The sequence below is a fragment of the Mytilus trossulus genome, chromosome 1 (genome assembly GCF_036588685.1).
Source record: "Mytilus trossulus isolate FHL-02 chromosome 1, PNRI_Mtr1.1.1.hap1, whole genome shotgun sequence".
NCBI lineage: Eukaryota > Metazoa > Mollusca > Bivalvia > Mytilida > Mytilidae > Mytilus > Mytilus trossulus.
Genome location: NC_086373.1, coordinates 64996090 through 65014491, shown reverse-complemented (window position 1 = coordinate 65014491; position 18402 = coordinate 64996090). Strand labels below are relative to the sequence as shown.

At 32.2% G+C, this 18402-nt stretch overlaps 1 protein-coding gene across 1 annotated transcript in view; it reads left to right on the top strand.

Annotated features, from left to right (window-relative positions):
* LOC134687884 (protocadherin Fat 1-like) overlaps nt 1-14230 on the top strand; it is a 31716-nt gene extending 17486 nt beyond the window's left edge. The window contains exons 7-19 of the mRNA XM_063548377.1: nt 47-168; nt 829-997; nt 2469-2602; nt 3770-3947; nt 4548-4706; nt 5150-5290; nt 5941-6063; nt 8645-8833; nt 9970-10163; nt 11064-11433; nt 12526-12880; nt 13334-13374; nt 14065-14230. Of these exons, the coding sequence (XP_063404447.1) occupies nt 47-168; nt 829-997; nt 2469-2602; nt 3770-3947; nt 4548-4706; nt 5150-5290; nt 5941-6063; nt 8645-8833; nt 9970-10163; nt 11064-11433; nt 12526-12880; nt 13334-13374; nt 14065-14132 (2243 nt within the window). The 3' untranslated portion in view covers nt 14133-14230. The remainder of the gene's footprint in view (nt 1-46; nt 169-828; nt 998-2468; nt 2603-3769; nt 3948-4547; nt 4707-5149; nt 5291-5940; nt 6064-8644; nt 8834-9969; nt 10164-11063; nt 11434-12525; nt 12881-13333; nt 13375-14064) is intronic.
* Nucleotides 14231-18402: the final 4172 nt, after the last annotated feature.

Below are 18402 nucleotides of genomic sequence, written 5' to 3'. Positions count from 1 at the left end.
AATCTTTCAAAATAACAACTAATTTTCTTCTTTTTATAACAAACAGGGGAAGTTAAAATTAGGTCTGGTGTTTCACTTGTACCTGGCGATCATTTGTTGGAATTCACAGTTCGTGATCCATGTTTGAAATCGTCGACCAACATTCTGACGATACGTGTTGAGAATGAAGTAAGTATAGACTCGCCGTATACTGTATTTGGAAAATAGTTAACCAAATGATTTTGTAAAGGTACTGGAAAGTTCTCTGTGGGTATTAAACAGTGAGTTTGAGTTATTTGTCTTTCTTGGGAACCTTTGAATTCAACTACTCTACATCAAAATCATTGGTAACATAATTAAAAACTACAAGGTACTTTAAAAGAAAAAAAGTCATATTCTCTGGTAAAAATATTATACTCTTTATAAACCTATCAGATATTGTTTAAATTGCTTACTCGCTATATTCATATTTGATAAAATTGTGTTACATTGTTCTGTTTTGGGGTTATTTCATTTGTTTCTTTTTTGTTATATATACCTGACAAAGTCCATTATGTAGATATAACTGTTTACTTTATATTTGATTTCTATCTAATTGAGAAAAAAAACTTAATAGAAAAACTAACATCTTATGTCAGCACTTTTTTAACTTGTGACAATATTTCAAACGTATAAAGTAGGAACACAACTATTTAGAATGGAATGAAAGAATAAACTATTAATCAGTTATAGATAACTACGAAGGCAATTGCTCATATGTATCTACATATTACTTGTCAGAGAGAGAGATGCAGCATTCACCAAATCTACAAAATGTCATCGATTCAAAATATACATTTAATATTGCAGCCACCAGTTATTACAAGTTTGGCTACAAGTAGTTCAAAGACTATATCTGAGGACTTATCATCAGAGACATTACTTCATACTCTTATTGTCACGGACACACAGCCTACCACTTGTTCCCTAGTGTCTACAGACGTTCCATTTGTCATCAAACGTATTTCTGGTAGTACAAGTAAGTTGTATCTCCATAATACGTTTTCTTTGAGGACCTAAAACAAGCTTTATCTGGCATTAAGTACATTACCTTATTACGCTGTATTCCGTCTTTTTTTTGCTGTCGCCATGAGTAAAAATCTTTTGTTTTTTGTTGGTGCAGTATAAAGAACGAGTTATATGAATTATAAATGTCTTACCTCTTTATGCAAACATTGCTCGAAAGGAGTTTGCAAGGTTTAATTTCCCAATGTAATTGTGAAAGAATTTAAGATCAAAGTTATGTCCGCCAATTCATAGTTGTTAAAACGTCTATTATAGTTTTCAAGCACAATTATAATTTGCCAGCAAAAAATTACAGGTATCAACAGCAAAAATAAATTAACACTTTTAGTCTTATAATGGGCAGCATACAATTGTTTTTATCAGTCCATACTGATTCAAGTTCAAAGTCGTCTTTTGGAGAGGTGAATCCAAAAATAAGGAATCACAGATTTTTTATAAATGCCGATCGATTTCTTGCTTGGTATGTTGCAAAAATATTTGCTATTTTTTAAAACTTTTTAGTTATTTCGTCGCTTTCTTTTAGTTGGTTTTTTTTTTTTTGCGTTGTTAGTTTGTTGTTTGATGAACGTATAATCCATATTTCTCCTAATTTACTCCAGCGACCCTGTTGTTTCCAGTGGTCCATGCCAACCATGATTAATTATAAAACCTTTTTATGAAATATTAAATACCAATTGTCGTTTCTCCGGAATTTTAACCACCGATTATTCCTTTATATTATTGTACACATGTTTCCCTCGGTTTTAGTTTGTTACCCCGATTTTGTTTTTTGTCCATGGATTTATGAGTTTTGAACAGCGGTATACTACTGTTGCCTTTATTTAAGTATCATTATATTGCTCGGTCTATTGTGCTTTCAAAGAACTTTCTGAATAATTATCAATTTTATCAGCTATCAAAATTTCCTTGATATGGGACTGCTGCTTACATGACAGCTTTTTGACCAAGGGTTCTACGTATTGAAGTTTAAATCATCCCTTAGACAATTGTACGGACGCAATAACGTTAGCACGATTTGTTTGACCCTTATGGAATATTTTTCTCAAAATTAGTATGGATAGGTTCTATTAGTCCTTCAAACCAATGATGTCCTCTTTTTCTTGATTATGAGCTAACGAATATAGAGTTACAATTGGGTTTGTACTTACATGATCAACACGACTGGTGTCATATGTGAAACATATTCTGCTGGTATTTCGAGAGTACATGAGATACTTACATGAGTAAGAATCTTGTTGGTCAGTATTAATATTCGATGGTTTTTGTTCGCGACCGTAGACTGTTGTTTGTCTTTAAGTCTTTTGTTTGGGGGGGTCATGGCGTTGTCAGTGTGTTTTCTACTTTTCAATGAATATTCAATTTGGGTCTCCGCCTTTTTCTAAATTTTCCTTTATTTTGGCAGTTTGTAATCATATTTTCTTCAGATTATGGTATATTCTTATCAACCGGAGCATCCTTAGATTACGGGAAACAGAATGCATATGTCCTAGACCTATCTTGTAGGGATGGTTATGATGACACAACGGGCATTTATACTGTCTATCTTTTACAAAATGAGGTGAGTGTTTTGGTTTTTTATATCAATTTTTTTTTGTTCTATATTGAAAGATAAAATAATAATGTTTGATAATAATTGTTACAAGGGAAGGGGGATGTCACTTTGCCATTTTAAAATTTTGCCGAAAGAATTCTTCCATCGATAATATGTATACACAACTCTTTAGAAATAACCAGCTTCAAAACATAGCCTTTCAAGAACAACGTGTCCATAAGCTTATAATTGATTCTCTGTTGTCAAACACTACACCTTGCATCTATGTATCGGATAGCAAACTTGTATCAAAACAAAAATCTATTAATAATAAGCATACAAAGTGTCAAGCGTTGTGACTTTTTAAGTTATCATTCACGTTGAGTATGGTTGTGTGACACAAAAACAAGCATACAAAGGCATTACCATAACATTTACACTCGAAATGGGTTTTTTTCAATTTGATAATTTGAATTTTTCATTTTCATTTCCCAACTATTTTGTTTCACCAAATTCATAGATATAACAAATATGCAGACTGTCTCGTTGTATAGACTAGTTCAAAGTAATAAACATGTTATATATTGATGTCGTGTGTTGCTGTATATCGTATATGGGTTTTTTTCTATAATTTTGTACATCATTCGGTCCATTGGTTTTCTATTTGAATTGTTTTACATGTGTCATGTCGTGGCCTTTTATTAATTGCTATCCTGTATTGATTATATTCAATGTTCAAAGTCCGAAAGTTGACTTATAAATGCTGACTTCTATGTAAATCCCCCCAATTGTCGGTATTTGAAGACATCAACTCCTGTATTTCATGTTGCAATGGCATCTTTTGAAGGGATGCGTCCGTTCAGCTATGTTGAATGTATGAATATTCAATAAAGTCGGAATGAAGATGTTTAATCCGATGCTTCTTGTAGAGATATATCATACTTTCTACATCATCGATTAGAAATATGCTGAATTCCTTTCACATCCAAAAGCTTCTACCACAACTCTTTGGTCATGTGTGTTCTTGGTTGCAAGGCAAAAAGTTAACTCCCATGTAAGTCATCTTCAGTGTTAAGCGGTAAAAGTCATTCCCGCCTTGATGGACAAATTGTTAATTTGTTCTTGTCCAAAATATCAATGAACTATTGTTCGTGTGGATTTTATAAACAATCAATCCTATATTACCTGTTTCAGCCTCCTTCGATAAATGGACTTCCTAGAGCTACAGATATACAAGAGGACGTAATCGTAGAGACAACTCTTTACACATTTTCTGTGACAGACACAGAAAGTACTGTTGTAACATGTTCTGTCACAGTAATTACTCCAAATACAAATATTATATTTATGAAGCCATCTACAAATTTTAATGGTGAGTTAGATTTCTTGAAAGATTTAGCTATACGTAAAGGCTCTTTTTCTTTTATAAAAGAAGACTTTCTTTACTGATGCTAAGTTCATATATAAAGGAAGAAATGGTATGAGTCCCAAAGAAACAAATATCCATCACAATCTATAGAACGTTATCAATCATAGGTCAAAGTACGGACTTCAACACGTTGCATTGGCTCAAACCACACAGCACGATGTAAAGGGCTCTAAAATGTGGAAAACAATTTACAAAGGAAAAAATGAAAAATACATTCTTGCGAAGTCATGTTGGAATACATTTTTTGATTGAGTTCATGTCAAGTTATTGAATTATTCTTTTTCGATAATAGCCAATGATGCTAATTCCTTGACAATTTTCCTGTTAATGGAAGCAATTCCTTAAATTTTCTTTGAAGTTTTATCATTTTATCATACCGTTTATATAATTCATCAATTGTTGTCTGTATGTGTGAGGCGACCTCGATTACTACAGAGTTACGTTTGATGATTCCATTTTCACAACATATACAAACATACAACCAGTTATAGACGTTTTTCCTAGACATGATCACTGTACATGTGCATAACATTTTTCTTACAGAATTTGACATAATTTTGCAGTCAAACCCAAGCCTTCGATACGATCTGGTAAGAACTTACAGAATCGATATTCAGTGTAGTGACGGCCGACGCTCCGATTCCAATGTCTTCTTTATGAACGTCTTACGTAACAAACCAACGGTATTTGTGAATCTTCAAAGTGAGTTTTTAAGCACTTCAGAAGTTGTATTATATGTTAATTGTTACTTAGTATATCCATGTATATTATAGAAACCAGAGAGATTGCGCTATCAATGCTAGCAATGTATATTATTGGTTACAATAAAATAATTATATAATAATGAAGTACTTTGAAATTTTAACACTGACAATTAATCAAACCTAAACTTGTTAAAAGTTCTGAATGGGAAATATGTTCTCAATATAATCTCTTTTCTTGAGAAAACAGTACAGTAGAAACATAAGTGCGTTGATTTTTGCAACGTTTGTAATGCGAGACTTCATGTAAATTACACTAATAAAAAAGTCAAGTTGCTAGATTTAAACAGAAAATGAATGAGGTTTTTGAAAGAGATAAAAAATCAAGATTTTTATTTGCAATTTTTTTTCAAATGAATTCCAAGTCACTCTGTTTATTTTTAGATCTAACATCAGTGTCGAGTATTGCAACGTACATTGGACAAAAAGTCTTTGACGTTGATATTTCTGACCCGGAAAATGATCAGGTGGAGTTCTCCATGTTTTGTGTACCATCAGCCAACTGTCCATTCGAAATATATCACTGTATGTTATTTCAATGTATAATATCAATTTAAATCTATGTATTTTTCAACCAATACTTAAAATTTATAAATAAGACAATATAAATTGTAATAATTTGCAATTATAAAAACCTTTCCATATACTTTCACAATAATATAATCGCAAAATGTTTATTTAGACAACGTCCAAAATGTCACTAAATCAATTCAAGACCAATTAAAGTAACAAATGCATTATATACATGGCATGCGTTTCTATCCACATCTTGGTACCCTTACATCATCATGTTAGCAAATAACGGTTACCTTTATGTCTTTTTTTATACTTTTCGTATTATCATTTAAACTTTATCCTAATAAATGTATCTTCTTCGGTACTGGCATGAAAATATGAATTTTTGTGTTATTAAAATTTGCTGTTACAAAATATTAGAAATTATTAAAAATTAAGGAATGTATCTTCCTCATGCAAAGCTCTGATTCCTTTCACGGATTTGGCTATACTTTTTGGACTTTTTGGATTATAGCTCTTCATCGTTTATATAAGCTTTGGATTTCAAATGTTTTGGCCACGAGCATCACGGAAGAGACATGTATTGTCGAAATGCGCATCTGGTGCAAGAAAATTGGTACCGTTAATTTTATTCAATTAATTCTTTTGATATTTTATAGCTGGTGAAATAGTGCTTAAGCGGTCAATAGAAGGTGAATTTATACCAGCCTATGATTTATACGTTCATGTATCCGATGGAAAGTCGACAACGGGACCTAGATCATTGACAGTCCATGTACTAGGTAAATATTGCGCAAAGTAATCTAATTCTCATATGTATTTTTAGGGTTTGAGCAACACTGTAACCGTGACGACGAAGCTGGGGGAAGAAGGGTCTAGTTTAAAATTTTTATACATTTATGATTTAACATTTTCTGAATTAATACAAAATACATTTTGGCTATACCTAGACATAAACTATCAAATAGGAATGTGTATTCGTCTTACTATACTACAGCACACACCGACGTTCTCCACATGATAACCTAGTGTAACGCCATGCACAAAAGTGTTAACATTTTATATCGTGTATTGCCTACATTACTATCAAGAACTGCTTGACTTCTAATCCTCGTGTATCACTCCAATTGAAATCGATATGTTGTTGAATATGACCCTATTCAGTTTACAGTGCCTATGGAAAAAATTTTAGTTAGACAAACTGCCGTGTGAACGGATTGGGTGAAGTTGGAAGTTTAAAAATGTAGTTTGCGTTATGCGTAATGATAAAGACATGTTACTACAAAATTTCGTTTAACTTTGTGCTTTTAGCATTTTTTTGAGTTTAATGATCCTGTATGAGAATTTCGATCATCATCATGAAGCTGCCGCCACCAAATCGGTCAAAGAACAGTATCCAATAAATAAAGATGATTTGCCGTAGTCTTCTTTATTCGGGTTCTATCGTTGAAATAACGAAATATAAGCTTTAAAGATGACTGTTCTGAGAATTCTACCTTCTACAATTGTCGATTGTCTGCACTAATATGATTTGCATATAAACATTAGAAAATGTAGTGTGTTTACTAAGTGAGGAACGTTTACCAGAGACCAAAGTATGTAGGGTATGCAACCATAGGTCAACATAGAACCTTTAGTAAAGAGCAATGGCAATAGAATATATAACAACATCAACCGATATGACCAAATATAACATAATTCAGAAGAAAACCATGCTATCTAATGTATTTTTCCACATAAACTAGATATAAAGTTCTAGTCACAACGAACCCACGACATATCTATGCAGCGCCACGACATGAAAATTGGTCATACCGCGGGTCATTGTTGATCATCGTACGACATTCGCACGACATTTTGAGCATCGTGGCGCTGTCGTGTGTCGTGGGACAATTTTTTATTTCGTGTCACTGTCTGGTGTGAGTATCTTATCATAGTCGTGCCATTGTCGTGCGATAAACACATTGTCTGGGTACCAACTTAAAACAATTTTAATAAAACAATCCTACGACTGTCACAAGACACTCGCGATACAGTCGGATGATTGTCATAAATACCAAATTTCTTACGATGCTCGCACAACATTGATTGTCTGTCGTACGACAGGAATACGTTCGTCTTACAACATTTTTTGTTTTATTTAGAAGAACAGATTATGGCGGGCATAGATGTTTGCAATAACATACCGCTTGCCGTTTAAAGAGTATGCCTATTCTACTAGAACGATTACGCTTGGTCCTAGGCCTGCTGAACATGCGCCTTGCCGGACTCCAACAAGAATCAAATATGATCAGTTAACGTTGATTCGATCTCGTAAACAGTATAGTAATCAGCGAAACGTCCGGCGTTTGTAGGTTAGGCCATGTATCAAACAGCGCATGATGTTTGAACAGTATAGTATACATTGATGCAAGATCTGGGGCTGCAATCTGCTGGTGATTTCGTTGGATTCATGCGGATGGAGCCTGCCATGCTTCAAGACAGTGGTACAACAGTCGTACGACAGTGACACGACGGTCGTACGGCAGTGACACGACAGTAACACGCGTATCCCATTACATGAAAACCTGAAAATAGCCCAAAACAACTTACGATTGTCGTACGACTGTCACTCGACCGACTTGCGACTTATCTACGACTGTACAATTACATTTTTTGTCTCTGTGTCTCTGTTTTGCACAACAGTGCCACAACAACTATTTTATAGATTTTCCACGACAAAAAATATAACGATCTGTTGTGACCGGGGCTTAACAGACAGCAAACACTGGTACATGTCTTGAATTTCGGCAGGCACAATCAGATTCATGTTGGGTTGAATATGTTTGATAGAGCTCAACCTTGTCTTTATTGAACGAACTCGCAGTCACTGCCCCGTAGTTGGAAACCAATTCAAACTGATAAACAAATATTTTTTTCCAAGACATATCAATCAGAACATATGGGACAGGTTAGTGTAAAGTGACAATATACAGACTAAGAAAGTATGTAATTGTGCAATGCTAAAAAAGTATCGAAGAGAAATTGAACCATAAGTGGGCTGTATGCCAGGTATTGCGTCTGGTGTACTAAATTATAATCCTGGTACCTTTGATAACTTTTGACCATGAAGTACTAGTAGAATTTTTATGGTCTATCTTGGTTAGAATGTTACAATTATTTGTTCCTCAACTCATTGTAAATAACATATGGTCTATTATATCTTGGGAGAAACAACAATCTTACCTCTGCACGCTATTTCAAGTCCACTTTGCTGTCCCGTTTTATTGATGTAACAGAATAACCGCTTTTAAGGTTTTTAACATAGCTTGAAATCAAAATGTGTTTTTTGTTTCTTTTCTTGATACCAGTAGTCCTTTTCAGATATCAACTACGTACCTGTTATAAGAAATCTACCATTGCCGTCTGCTTTAGTAGTGTCCGAAAACTCCGGCCTGGGTTTGGGTATATTTCAAGTATCCATACAAGACAATGATGGTGCAGATACACACACATATACAATGACGTCATCACCCTCTGATGGAGTATTGTACTTTGATGTCAATTCTGCGAGTAAGTTATACATAGATCGTGTAGTTATTTGTCGTTCACGATGAATCGATTTAACCTAAACCAAAATTATACTTTACATTGATACATTATACATTAGAAATTGACAATAAGACATGATCCATGTATTAGTCAATGAATCTTACACACATATATATTACACAAACTTTCTTAAAAAAAACCGTTAACAGTAAAATAGATGGAAAAAAAAGTTCCACAGAACTAATTTTTGTATACTTATTCTCATTTTATAAATAAGTACCTCACTCACTACGTTATGATTAAATCAAAAGCGACATTAGTTTGAATTTATAAATAGATTCTAAACAGGCTTATCAAAGTAGCAAACAAAACCGCCAAAAAAAAACCGAGATCGAATGTGTCTACAATGATCTCTCTGCAGGCATCAACCGTCATTCGAATCAACACTCAATCAAATGTCATAATCAGAAATATGAGACAATTTTTTTTTTATCAAACGATAATAATGTTATTTAAAGAGCACTCCTATATTTAATCTCTATATCTGCGCTAAACGGAGCAGAAGGTTTGTTACTACTTATAATTAGAAAATTTACAATTTGAAAGTTAAAATCGTCCCGATTGTCATATATTCTGGTTTAGAATTATTCACCGGAGTCAAAATCGAGAAAAAAAATCATGAAACACACACAAACCCTCCCAATAAATTGGTGTGATCTCATGTGCTCCAGAAGGATAAGCATGTGAAGGATAAGCATGTCGTATGAGTGTTATTGAGTGTCAGGACACGTTAATGTGGTTAAGCATTTGTCAATTTTTAAATGGTAATAAACAAAAATTAAAATCGCAAAAATACTGAACTCCGAGAAAAGTTCAACACGAAAAGTCCCTTATCAAATGAAAAAAACAAACAAAAATGTGAAACGAATGGATAACAACTGTCATTTTTCTGACTTGGTACAGGCATTTTCTTATGTAAAGAATTGTGGATTGAACCTGGATTTGTAGCTAGGTAAACCTCTCACTTGTACGACAGTCGCATCAAATTCCTTTATATTGAAAACAGACCTAAAAGGTATAAATGTCAAATTATATTATTATTTTATCCAGTTCATTTTGCGATATTAATTGGTTTTTTTTTGTTTGTTCTATTCTAGATGGCCTTTTTAGTACATCTGCATCAACTAATATTAACTTTGAAGGCGTATCATCAACTTCTTTTACTTTTACAATAACAGTAACGGACACAAAAGATTCTGCATCTCAGAATCTATCTATTAGTATAGCCAATCAAAACGAGGCTCCTGTGTTTACAAAGAAAGCATACGCTCTAAGTGTTGATGAAGGTGTGGTATGTATTCAAATTACAATACGGTAACTTACTATATACATCGACAATATTACAAGAGCATAATCAAAACCAATAATCGCGTATTCGGAAATTGAATGAGCATAACAATATTGCAACAGTTCCTTTTTTATTTTTACATCTTTTGCCTCTATTCGACTTGTTAACCAAAATGATGCATTTTCATAAAATGGCTATTGCATTTTGCCAACATGTTGAGATGAAAAGACTGATTTTTTTATCGATTTTTGGTCTGTAAACTGCCTACAAAATTTCCATGAATAAACGGACAATTGTGGAACCTCTACATTACTGGTGTACATTTGGTCCTGTTTTATTCAACATTGAATTTCGATTTACTTTTAAATTGAAAATGCATTAAAATTACATAGCTGCAAAATTTCGTTATCTTCTAATTATTATTCAGCATACATGCCAACTGAGACAATTGATGCATACATATGTATAGAAAATTCAAAATAAACATTTTCTTCGAATGTATCTGGTAAAACAATTCTGTAAGACTCAAAGGTTCGAACACGTCTTCTAATTAGCTGTGAAAGTTTTTGGGTTTTTTTTTTGCTCATACGCAAAATTTTACTCTGTGACCGTGAATTTGAATTATAACAAATGACTTTATTTTTTTTTCTCTGTCTGTACGAAATAACATCAAAAATGTGTTGCACATTTTTACATAACCCGCTGCGTACGAACCGCATGTTTTATTTGTTCATAGACATTGTTTCTCTGTCATAAGCATCACTATGATCTTAAGGAGGCCGTATATTGAGTAAATCAAATATGTTTTAAAAAACGTACTATTATAAATGCAAATAGTACGTGATGTATGAATTATTTATGTTATGCACGATTGCTATCATCTATATATTATTCATATTTAAGGCTGGTACTACTCTAGCTGACCCTAGTTATCTCTTCCAAGATGAGGATAATGGTGACACGCATAAGTTTTCCATGACCTGCGCATCAAATGTTGGATATTTTTCGATATCTCCAACAACAGGTTTCATCAGCCTCGCTACTGATATTGATGTTGATGCTACTGGATCTGCTACATCATTTACTTGTACCGTGACTGTGTCAGACGGTTCTTTAACCGACAGTGCATCTTTAACCATTAATGTAAACAATATCAATGACAATACTCCAAGGTTTTCGAATAATCTTTTTACCTACTACTTGGATATTAATTACCCTCTTAACTCTGTTTTTGGTTCCACGGTTGCAACTGATGCCGATACTGGAGCTTTTGGTAGGTGCTTCTTGGATATCTTTTCTATTATTTATATTTATAAAAGTGTGGCAAAAATCTACAACAAACTAACAAATATCAATTGTATTGAAACTATGAAGTCTTTACACTAGTAATTTTGGGGCCCTTTATAGCTTGTTGTTCGGTGTGAGCCAAGGCTCCGTGTTGAAGGTCGTACTTTAACCTATAATGGTTTAATTTTTAAATTGTTATTTGGATGGAGAGTTGTCTCATTGGCACTCACACCACATCTTCCTATATCTATTCATACGTCTAAAATTAATCATTTGAAAAACAATAATCATTTGAAAAACAAATAACGTTTAAATATAGCATTTTACCAAATAAAGCATCTGGTATCTCGTTACTGTTGTCACATACCTAAATATGCCATGGCTTTCCTTTATAATCTAAATATAGAAGAAGGTTGCTGATTACATAACAAACTGAAAACAACACGTGATAAAGGTCATGCGTCCGAATAGGAAAGGTTTAAGTCATCATCACGAAAACTTTTCAGAGTTACATACACATGGACTCCATTAACAAAGGTTAACCATAATGTCATATTTGTGAAAATGATTTCGAAAAGTTGTAGCCACCACAATATTCTCTGGTCGTCAATTTACAAATTCGATCTTGTACCGCAGCTTTATTTACTTTGAACAAAAATAACAGTGCCACTTATGTTAAAAGAACAACCTCTTCTTCTTCCGAATAGTTTGAAGTTCCAGGATTTTGACACGATTTTTATTCCTCAATCCTGCTTATTGTCACTCGTCATGCATCTTCTGGTCTTTTCTTCAAATGTGACTTTCCAAAATAAAACTTAAGTAACGGTTTGAACTTACATTGGCAACATAAAGAGTGTCTTATGAACTGGATCTGCTTTTCTTTCCCTGTTCCCCGAGAGTACTCCGGTTTTTAACATGGGTATTAAATAGTGTTATAGTTTGTGTTTTGGAGACTGTGGTTTTTCTTTTGGTCTTTTTTTTTGCCATGGAATTTTCATTTAGATTTCGAATAGTGAGATAAGTATCTTCTGTCCTTTTTGTATAATATATGTAATCTTTACTAATTCATTTTTTCTAGGAAATTTCATTTACAGCATTGACCAAACTTCTTTAGGAACAGAAACATTTGGAATTCAAGCAAATGGAGATTTATACTTAAAGATTTCTTTAACAAGTTATGGTTATGGTTCAAGTATTAGCTTTATTGTTCAGGCAACAGATACTGGAAGTCTGCAAGGAACAGCAACAGTTTTTATCGTCATACCACAAACGACAACAACCACCACAACTACAACGGACCGACCTATTACTTTTTGGGAATACCCTGCTAATCCCGCGTGGGTAATTGTTGCGGGTATTCTTGGACTTATAATCATGGTGTTGCCTTGCTATATGTGTTACAAAAATGGATTTTCTTGTACATGGAGAGGGAGGTAAATATAACGTATAACGAAACAGTATCTAACCAGATAAATGTATCATGAGCTTTTGTCAGCTACAGATAACAAATTATACCCCGCTTCGAAAGTTCATGTTCTGTAAACAAACAATAGTTGAGTGATATATGTGCAACCCCATCCCACAGTATATCGTTCTGTATAAAACTTGAAACTAAGTGTAAGTAGTTTCTGTTTCGTACTAACAACGCAAAAAATTAAGGATCTGTGTGCTTGTTTCTGAAATATAAGCCATTGAAAAATTTGACAGACAGAATTATACTAAAATATTATAATAAGACATGATAAATAAAAGTTTGCCTGGTCCTGCACGTGCAAGAAATATTTGCAACTGGACGTTAAGCAACCAACAATCAATCAATAAATCAAAGTTCACCTATCGGTATAATGACTGTTTCAATTCATTATATAACCACTATTTTTTTTTAGACCTGGTGACTACCGAGACAGAATTCAAGAACCGTCTGAAAGTAAGTGAATAATTGATACATTATTTGCACAAATGGACGTGTGAATGCTACTAATAAGGAACGGGCGATTGAAGTGAAAAATTTAGAAACGGAATACATAACGTTTAAAGCATTTAATAAACTCCATATATAAGAAACCTGTAAGATAGATATATGTTATTCAATGGAAAGCCATCAGTTTAAACAAAATATCATTTCAGCTACTAACAGAAATAAATATATGTGATATATACTTCAAAATCGCTCGCCCTAGATCCACGCGGATACTAGATAAGTACGTCTACAGGGTAAGTTCTTGTTAACCATAAATGCTACCCTTAATCAATACACGGAAGTAGTTCCATTCGGAAATGATATTAGGTAGACATTAGATAAAACGTTGCTAGTCTTTTGGGTGGTTTAATTGTGAGGTTTTTGTTTTCGTGTGTTTCCTTCGGTTACTGTTTCATTACATTTTGTTTTTTACATCTATATAAAAAATAAGATGTGGTATGATTGTCAATGCGACAACTCTCCACAAGAGACCAAAATAACACAGACATTACCAGCGATAGGTCATTGTACGTTTTTTAACAATAAGCAAAGCCCGTACAACATAATCAGCTGTAAAAGGTCCGAAATTACAAATGTAAAACAATTCAAACGAGAAATATGTACTAGTTCGTATAAGTATTAACAAACATTTTGTAGATAGTAAAACGCACAATAATATCACAAGATCTAATTGGAAAGCGTGGAAATGGTATGAGCAGCAGTAAATGAAATGGAGGAAGGAGAAATACAATGATTGTTTTATTGTATTTTTTTACAGGACAACAAAATATCTATAAATGTTGATACTTACATGTATATATACTAGTCAACAAAAGAAACGATACAAGACTTTTTTTTAAATTTAAGATAAAGTTTTCCTTTCATTGGACCAATATTGAAGGTAGTTATACTTAATCATTATGGAAATACAAATCCGTTAAAAAAACAACTTTTTTTTTTGCTTTTGTGACGTTTTTTGCCATTTTTTTTTTTTTGCAAAATTTACATAAAACGACAATTTTAAAAACAGAAGTTCCAACTAATGATGCCAACCTCTAATTTCAAGGTATAGACAGTGTTTGCCATCAATTTGTTTTAAAAAATCATACAGTTTCTTCGTTTATTTGTTAGGCAAAGTTCGGTCTCACGAGAAATCGTTAAAATGTGTACATTATCAACTGATTTACCATAGAGAGTATGTTAAAAGTGATATTCAAAAAGCTGTAGCAATCTTAAAACTAATCCGAAAGATTCCAAATTTACTGTGTGTTATTTTCATATCTAACGCATTGATTTGAGATGAAAATAAAATTATTATTTTTTGCATTTTTTGAGATTTCAAAAAACACTTGTTTCCCAAAAATTTGAAAAATCAATATTTCAACCCATTAGTTACATCATGAACATAACGTGATTATCATATTGAATATTTTGAACAAATTTGAAATTTTATTTAGTGCATAGAAAATTATGTGTCGATTTTTTTTCAACTTTCCGCAAAAACTTATTTGCACCCTTTGATCATTTACACGGAATTTCGATACTTTCCGACAAGTTTGAATTTTCATTATCACATGTGCACCCATTGCAAATGAAAGCTTTTTAAAATAGTGTATCATATTTTGTTTTATATTATATACTTTTTGATAAATTTTATTTCAAAGTCGTGTATCGTTTCTTTTTTTGACTAGTTTATATTTTTCATCTATATTTTTTGTTGGTCTGTTATGATAACATTACAAGTAAGTAAAATAACAAATAAACTGAAAATATAACATACATATATCAGTGACAATAGTCTATTTACCGATTACCTATTGTGTTCTGTTATTTAACAGGTTGATACAAATTGCTTCTCGTTGTCGGTTGTAGACTTGTTCTCTACTAGACAAATTTTACTTTTGCCTCCTCAAAGATATTTAAAAGTAATAGGTCGGCCTTTTAACCATTTTTAAGGGGGTGAAAAATGACAGCTGGTATCAAAAGCTTTTAGCTGAACAAATAATAAATATAAGTTACACGCAAAGATAAATTTGTTCTTTCTATTTGATTTTGATTTTCAGTTAAAATGTATATCCGTACTAAGGGAGACAACTAGATGGATTTCTAATTATAAGGTAAATTACGAGAATTGTAAAATAACTTTTGAAACTGTCTACATCTGTCAATATATCAAAATATGCATATTTTGATACTTAATGATCAAGAGTATGATTTTTTAATTGTCTTTTTTAGGTAAAATAAACCTTTGAATGTTTGCATTTCGTATAAGTCATCCTTTCTTTTAAGATATGATGATTACTTTATGTGATATATATTCCGCGAATGTTGCCAGTTTTTTATTTTGTTTTAATTTATTTCCAGTTATAACATTTGTTATAACCTGTTCACCTCTATAAACTGTGTTAAAAGAACAACTCAATTATTTTCTACTGTTCATTTAATGTTTTGTAATATACCCGTTCTGTTTTTATTTAAGCTATAATATATATTGTTTTGTATTCAAAATAAAACACAAACGTTTGTGAAGTTAAATGTACAGGGCTTCTAAAATTCAATCATTATGATGGACTAACATTCCTTCTTAAATTGTTATCACACCAACATGACAATAAAAATGAAGGCAACACTTTCTATCTTAATTTATGTGAAAGGAAAGACTTAAGCGTTGTATAATAATTTCTGGTAGCAGCATCTATAAACTTCTAGTTTATAAATATGTCCATTTATTAGGAACCACTAGTAGTAGGTCAATGATATGTGGCATGAAGTTTAATTGAAATTGACACGGCTCATCAACATGGAAATAAATTGAACCCGCTCTCTCAATCATGGTCTACTGACTGAAAATATTCCTATTTTATGATTACTAGTATGTCAGTTAACTGGAAATCACTGATAGCTAGTCAATGATATAAGTAGCAGTTACATTTATATTATTATAGGCACTTCGCATAGACATGGATAGTATTTGGCCATTCATCTTCAATAGGGTTTATTGAATTTTAAGGTCGTCTTAGTTTGGGATTAATGCAGTAACTCAGGAACCCTGATGAAAGGTTAATGATATTTGGTAGGCAATTGAATTTGGGTTGGAATATCTCATTTCCATGGAGGTTATTTTGCCCCTTAGCAAAATATTTGCTTTTCTAAAAAATTCCTGACAGTTGATATTGATTCTGTATGGTAAAATGTTAATGAGTTACTACAAGTACTGAAGAAAGAAAAATCACCACTAGTCAAATCAATTTATTACTATAAAACACACGTCAAAAAGTCAAACAAACTCAAATCAATCACAAAGAACTATTAATTCTAGCTTTAATGAATGCTTATGGTTACTATGGCTTGATAAAACTGTAAAAGAACATCTCGAAGTGATCGTTTCAGAAACTATATAACTATGGGTAAGTTTATTGTTCGTAAGCCAAAAATAGAAAAAAACGACACGTTATGGGTTGCCTCCTCTTTTTTAGGTTATTTAACAATCACGACGTTTTGGGGTAAACTTTTGAAAAATGTTATCCAGAAAACATTAGATTCTATAACAGAGAGCGAATTGGTGAGCGTTATTATATATTCACATCGACTTAATGGTTAAAAAAAATTATAATAAAATTGTTGGAATTCAATCAATTGGAATGTACTCGTGTTATGCTTGGTAGCTAAATGAAAATGAGGAAATTTTTTTTAACGTTAAACGAAAGAACGAAAGGCATGATTTATATTATACCAAGGCAGAAAATTAAATATGGCCGACAGCAACTAACTACAATCTCTGGATTCCAATTAAGATGGATTTCGGTTATTGATATTTAAATTATCATTATCTTTTCATAGCATGATATTTAATACTTAAAGACAGGAGTGGCTTAGTGTATTTTTAAAAACCTCGAGTCGAATGGTACACAATATCTCTACATTCGCTTGTTATTATCAAAATATTAATATGATTTCTTAAACTTCCTTGTTAAAAGTAAAAACCCACTCGAAAAGAAATATTTCTGAAAACTTATCGTAATATAAGACTAAAATTTATAGTTTTGTCTGCATAATATTGAAAACAACACGTTATTAATTTCTTGCGTCCGAAGCGCTTTTCTGGATTTACCTTAATCAGGAACGCTCAAAGCCAAACATTTGAAATCCGAAGATGTATAAGTACCGAAACCGTTGAAGAGCTGTATGTCAAAAATACCTAAAATAAATAGCCAAATTCATCTAAAGCCAACTTTGCCTGAGGGAGTTGAAACATTAGTTACTTAATAATTTATAAGTTTATAAACGGACAAATTTTAGTAAAGTTTGTTAAATCATGTCAGTACCGAAATACTGACTACTGAGAATAATAGTAGTACAAAATCGATCAAAATTCGTTAAATTATCATATATATTCAATAAGTATATTAAGATTGTTAATATTGAATCACCAGTACTGAATACGTGGAAAATCGACGTTAAACAAAGTCGGGCATTACATCAGAAAACAGTGCTAGATATAAAAATATAAGAGAAATATATATATATTTTTGTAAAAATCAAAATAAGGTATTTCTGCAAATTCAACAGTGTCTTAGATTTCATTCGAAAACAAAATATCACATATATGTCCGGATATCCCAACCCTTATACTGAAAGTTTCTGTAGTTAAAAAAGTATAAAAAAAACTAAAAAAGGGGAATTCCTTTATAAACACTGACAAAACAAACACTAACTATCAACGAAACAAGTAAAAAGCAAATGACATATTCCTGAATTAGTAAAGGATTTATAACGTTAAATAGAATATAGTAAATAAAACATGTATCAACACTGAAACAATGATATGAAATTACGATCGGTTTTTCGCAAAATCATGCTAAATTAAAACATAAAATAACACACACATTAGTCAGTCAAACACTTATGCCTCGTTCACACGGACACTTAATTCGAATTTAATTCGAATCAAATGCGAATCGAATTCGTTAATCGCGTTCACACACTTTACTTTTT